General features: G+C 46.8%; 1 protein-coding gene across 1 annotated transcript in view; it reads left to right on the top strand.

Moving 5' to 3' along the window:
- Positions 1-4,700, top strand: part of Coq8b (coenzyme Q8B) — a 25,979-nt gene that overhangs the window by 211 nt on the left and 21,068 nt on the right. The window contains exons 2-5 of the mRNA XM_031385826.1: positions 152-259; positions 386-505; positions 637-703; positions 4,088-4,165. Of these exons, the coding sequence (XP_031241686.1) occupies positions 155-259; positions 386-505; positions 637-703; positions 4,088-4,165 (370 nt within the window). The 5' untranslated portion in view covers positions 152-154. The remainder of the gene's footprint in view (positions 1-151; positions 260-385; positions 506-636; positions 704-4,087; positions 4,166-4,700) is intronic.

Raw genomic sequence — 4,700 nt, forward strand, 5'->3', positions numbered from 1 at the left:
TTGGAGAGGCGCTTAGGGAAAACTTGAGTTCTTAGCAACGTGGGCGGGGGGCGGGGGTGGTTAACTAGAAGAAACCTGGAAATCAATTAAAGGGGGAGAAGATACGGCGCAATGCAGGAGGCCCAGTCCTGTAATCCTTTTTATTTCCTAGGCAATGTGGCTGGAGCTAGGTGTCATGCTGAGCAGGACCTATGGACCGCTGGGCAGGGCTGTTCGTTTGCCCTGTGGGGGGGCCCTGGGACCTAGGCCCCGCTGGTGGGTAAGAGGCTGGGAAGGGGGCCTCCAAGGAAAAGAGGTGTGTGGGGGTGGGGGGAGTAGGTAAAATGATGGAGATGGATCCAAAAAGGATTAGACCTTCATTTTATTAAAATCCACTTCTTTGCAGGGGCCATGTAGGAGTTGTTTGGCCCAAAGTGTTCATCAAGACCAGCCTGGAAGAGGCCTAAGTGAAGATGACATTCGCAGGGCACGGGAGGCCCGGCTCAGGAAAGCATCCCGGCCCCAGGTATCATTGCTTCCTGCCGGTCTCTTCCTTCCCTCTCCCCCGTGGTGCTCTGAGGAAGGTGGCAGCAGGTCTGCAGGGCTTTTCTGCTGTTCTGTCCACCTTCCCTACCTCACACCTCTCCTCTTTCTCAGCTGAGTGATCGCTCTCGTGAACGCAAGGTGCCTGCCTCCCGCATCAGCCGCTTGGCCAGCTTTGGGGGTAGGTGTGGCATGTGGGGATCTTCGTGTGAGTTAGATCAGAAACAACATTTACAGGTGAAGCAAGGGAAAGGGTGAATCAAAGACAGGGCTAGGAGGGAGGGAGAGATGAGGAAAGAGGGATGGAGCCAAAGTCCTGCAACCCCAGAAAGATAGAGTGTAAACCATAATGTTTATTGAAAAACTGTAGTGGGCAAGGTCTTTGGCTAGGTGTGTGTTTATTTCTTCTATTGATGGAGGAGTGGGGGCTGAGAGGTGAGGTGACAGGATTTTAGGTTCCTCTGTAGGATTGTTCAGACATGTATGAAATAAAAGAAGTGCTGTGGCAACCAACCCTTCAAAAAGGAAAGGAGGCAGCCAGGACACCCACTTGGAATTTCAGCAGTTGGGATGTAGGTGGGAAGGAACGGGAAGATGAAGGGTTCAAGGTCATTCCTGGCCACGTTGAGAGTTTGAGGCCACCTGCACTACATGAGACCCTGTTTAAAGGAGAGAAAGGGAAGAAGGAGGGAGAGGGAGAAAGAGGGAAAGGGCTTTTGTAATCCCTGTGCTTGAGAAGTTAAGGCCAAAAGATTGAGAAGCTAAGCCTGGTAGCCCATGGCTGGAGGCCCAGCTGCCTGCTGGGTTATTGTAGGACTGCTTGCACCCACAAATTCAAGACCAACCTGGTGTCACAGACCTTGTCTAAGGAAGAAAGAAAGAAGAGATAGCAAGAGGAAAAAGAAAATAGCATATAAAAATATAAATAAATACTGAATATGGATACATACATGTTTATACACATATGATTTGTTTGTTTTTAAAGATTTATTTATTTATTTTATGTACATGAGTACACTGTAGCTGTACAGATGGTTGTGAGCCTTCATGTGGTTGGGAACTGAATTTAGGACCTCTGCTCTCTCCGGTCAACTCTGCTCGCTCTGGCCCAAAGATTTACTTATTATTATACATAAGTACACTGTAACTGTCTTCAGACACACCAGAAGAGGGCATCAGATCTCATTACGGGTGGTTGCTGGGATTTAAACTCAGGACCTTTGGAAGAGCAGTCAGTGCTCTTACCCACTGAGCCATCTCTCCAGCTCTCGATTTATTTGTTTTTGAAGCAGGGTCTCACCATGCAGCCCTAGCTGGTCTGCAGCTAGGCTGGCCTAGAACTCAGAGCTCTCTCTGCCTCAGTCTCCCAAGTGCTAAGATTAAAGACCTGCACCACTGCACACTCCCAACTCGCCCCAGCACACAGATGCTTTTTGTGATGATATCTGTAACCTCGCCTGGCCTCAACACCCCAATCCTGACTCCACCTTCCAAGTGTTCGGATAACAGGCCCTGGTATCTATTGGTTATTGCAATGTAGAGCTCACCACCATCACCGGGTTAAAGGTGTCAAAGATAAGTCCAGTTGCCAGCTCTGAGTAGAACCTGGGCAGCGGTATGCCCAGGGTTTCAAAAGAGAGTATGATTAGGTGGTTTACTTAACTTCTCTGAGCCTCGGTTTCCCTTTCTGCAAGATGGGAGCTTTCCTGTCAAACATGTTTCACAGAGAGGTGAGAACAAAATGCGTTAACACTTTTGGTTCAGGGATCACCACACAAACTATATGAACACTGATCTTCTCAAGCAAGAACAGTTATTGAATGCACACCCTAATGCTGGGCAGACCAGGGACATAGCTCAGAATTATCTGAACTATGACAACAAATAATTTTTTTCTATCAGCTTATAAACAGAAAAAAAAAACCCACAATGAATTCATATGCAAGTACAGGAAGTGCTGCCCGATGGTCAGGTCTGACTCTATATTTTAGACATGACAGTTCATATTGACCTTTGATTTGATGGGTCTTATGTAAAGCTTTGTGGAATTTCTTAAGATTAGCAAACCTCATACAGAAGAAAACAGGGTGTGTGGTCAGCATGCCCTTGCTCTGAGCCAAGTCACTTCTCTGTGTCAATGACCGGCAGGCATGTTACAGCAACAATATGAAATAGCTGGCAAGAGTGGAACAAAATGGTTACAGCTCTGCTGGAGAGGGGGTCAGCCCTTAATTAACCCATGAGGCACACTGGCAGTAATACAGGAGCACATTGCATACTTGGCAAATGCCAGCTGCAAGCTAGAGATGGTGACAGTGGAAGAGTCAAGGTCTGGAATGGTCCACAGGCCTTTGATCCCAGCACTTGGGCAGACGCAGGCAGATCTCTGTGAGTTCTAGGCCACCTGGTCTACATTGCCAGTTTCAGGCCAGCCAGGGCTACATGGCTACACGTATACAAATATACAAGAAGAGAATGAAAGCAGAAGAGAAAATTAAAGGAGGGAGTGAAGAGGAGGCCTGGTCAGTTAGTTATACCAGATTTCAGCGAAAAAAAGACATGGGAGATGTGTGTCCTGGACATAAAGAGAAGGGCTGAGAAGACAGAGCACATCCAACATTCATGAGGCCCTGGGTCTACCCCAGAACCACAAGTTAAATATATATGCATAATGAATAGAAAATTAAGGGTGAGCATGTTGACATATGCCTAAAATCTCAGCACTTGAGAGGTACAAATAGGAGAATCAGGAGTTCAGGTAATATAATGCGTTTTAGGCTAGCCTGGACTACCTAAGTGTCAGAAGAAAGGAAGGTCAAATGTGAGTCACCTCTGATAGTAGCCCCAGCTATTAGAAAAGCTTCAGCAGGGTTACAAGTTCAAGGCTAACCTAAACCACATAGCCAGTTCCAGGCCAGACTGGCTAACTTAATCAAACACTGTCATAATAATATTATTTTTATACATAAGTTTTTTTAAAGATGTATTTATTTATTTTATGTATGTGAATACACTTTTGCTGTCTTCAGGCCCACTAGAAGAGGGCATCGGATCCCATTACAGATGGTTGTGAGCCACCATGTGGTTGCTGGGAATTGAACTCAGGACCTCTGGGAGAGCAGTCATTGCTCTTAACTGCTAGACTATCTCTCCAGTCCCCATTATTATTGTTGTTGTGGTGGTGGTGGTTATAGATGCTAGGGATAGGGGACTGGAGAGATGGCTCAGTGGTTAAGAGCACTAGCTGCTCTTCCAGAGGTGCTGAGTTCAAATCCCAGCACCCACATGGTGGCTCACAACCATCTGTAATGGGACCTGACGCCCTCTTCTGGCATTCAGGTGTGCAGATAGAGCACTCACATACATAAAATAAATAATTTTTAAAAAAGATGCTAGGAATGTAGAGCTTGGGTAGTTTGAGACTCTTGTGTTCCATCCAGAGTACCAAAAGGAAAGAGAAGTAAAGCCAAGATGCAGCTCAGTTAGGAGTGTGCCTCCCTATATTCTAGGCAACAGAGGACCTCAGCAGGTGAACAGGCTCTCAGCTTCCCTTCTTGCTCTTCAGGGCTGGCTGTGGGCTTGGGCCTGGGAGCGCTGGCTGAAGTGACCAAGAAGTCTTTGCCAGGTGGAAAGCTGCAGCATGGTGAGCAGTGACGTCACATGGGTCCATTCAGCTCCTGGCCTTGAAGGCTTGGCTTGTGGTAGGGCTTTGCTTATGAGTGGTGGTGGTTGTGTGTGTGTGTGTGTGTGTGTGTGTGTGTGTGTGTGTGTGAAGTAAATTGTTTATTTAGCCTAGCACACAGAAGTTACACACACTGACTAGTTCCCAGGATGCACACCAGGTGGCTCACAACTCCTTGTAACTCCAGGGATTCCAGTGCCCTCCTCTGGCTGTTCCAGATTTCATGCACACACAGACACACATATACATAAATATAAATAAAATTGTTTGTTTTGGAGGGGGTTGGGGGGACACAGTTTCTCTGTAGCTGTGACTGTACTATAACTTGCACTGTAGACCAGGCTGGTCTCAATATCAGAGATCTGCCTCCCAAGTACTGGGAGATTAAAGGTGTACATTACCACACCTAGCTAAAAAAATAAATCTTAAAACAAGTGAGATGTTCTAGACATCAAGTCTGGCCTGGCTACAAAGCAAGTTCAAAGGAAGCCTGGGT

This window comes from Mastomys coucha, unplaced genomic scaffold, assembly GCF_008632895.1.
Source record: "Mastomys coucha isolate ucsf_1 unplaced genomic scaffold, UCSF_Mcou_1 pScaffold21, whole genome shotgun sequence".
Taxonomy (NCBI): Eukaryota; Metazoa; Chordata; class Mammalia; order Rodentia; family Muridae; genus Mastomys; species Mastomys coucha.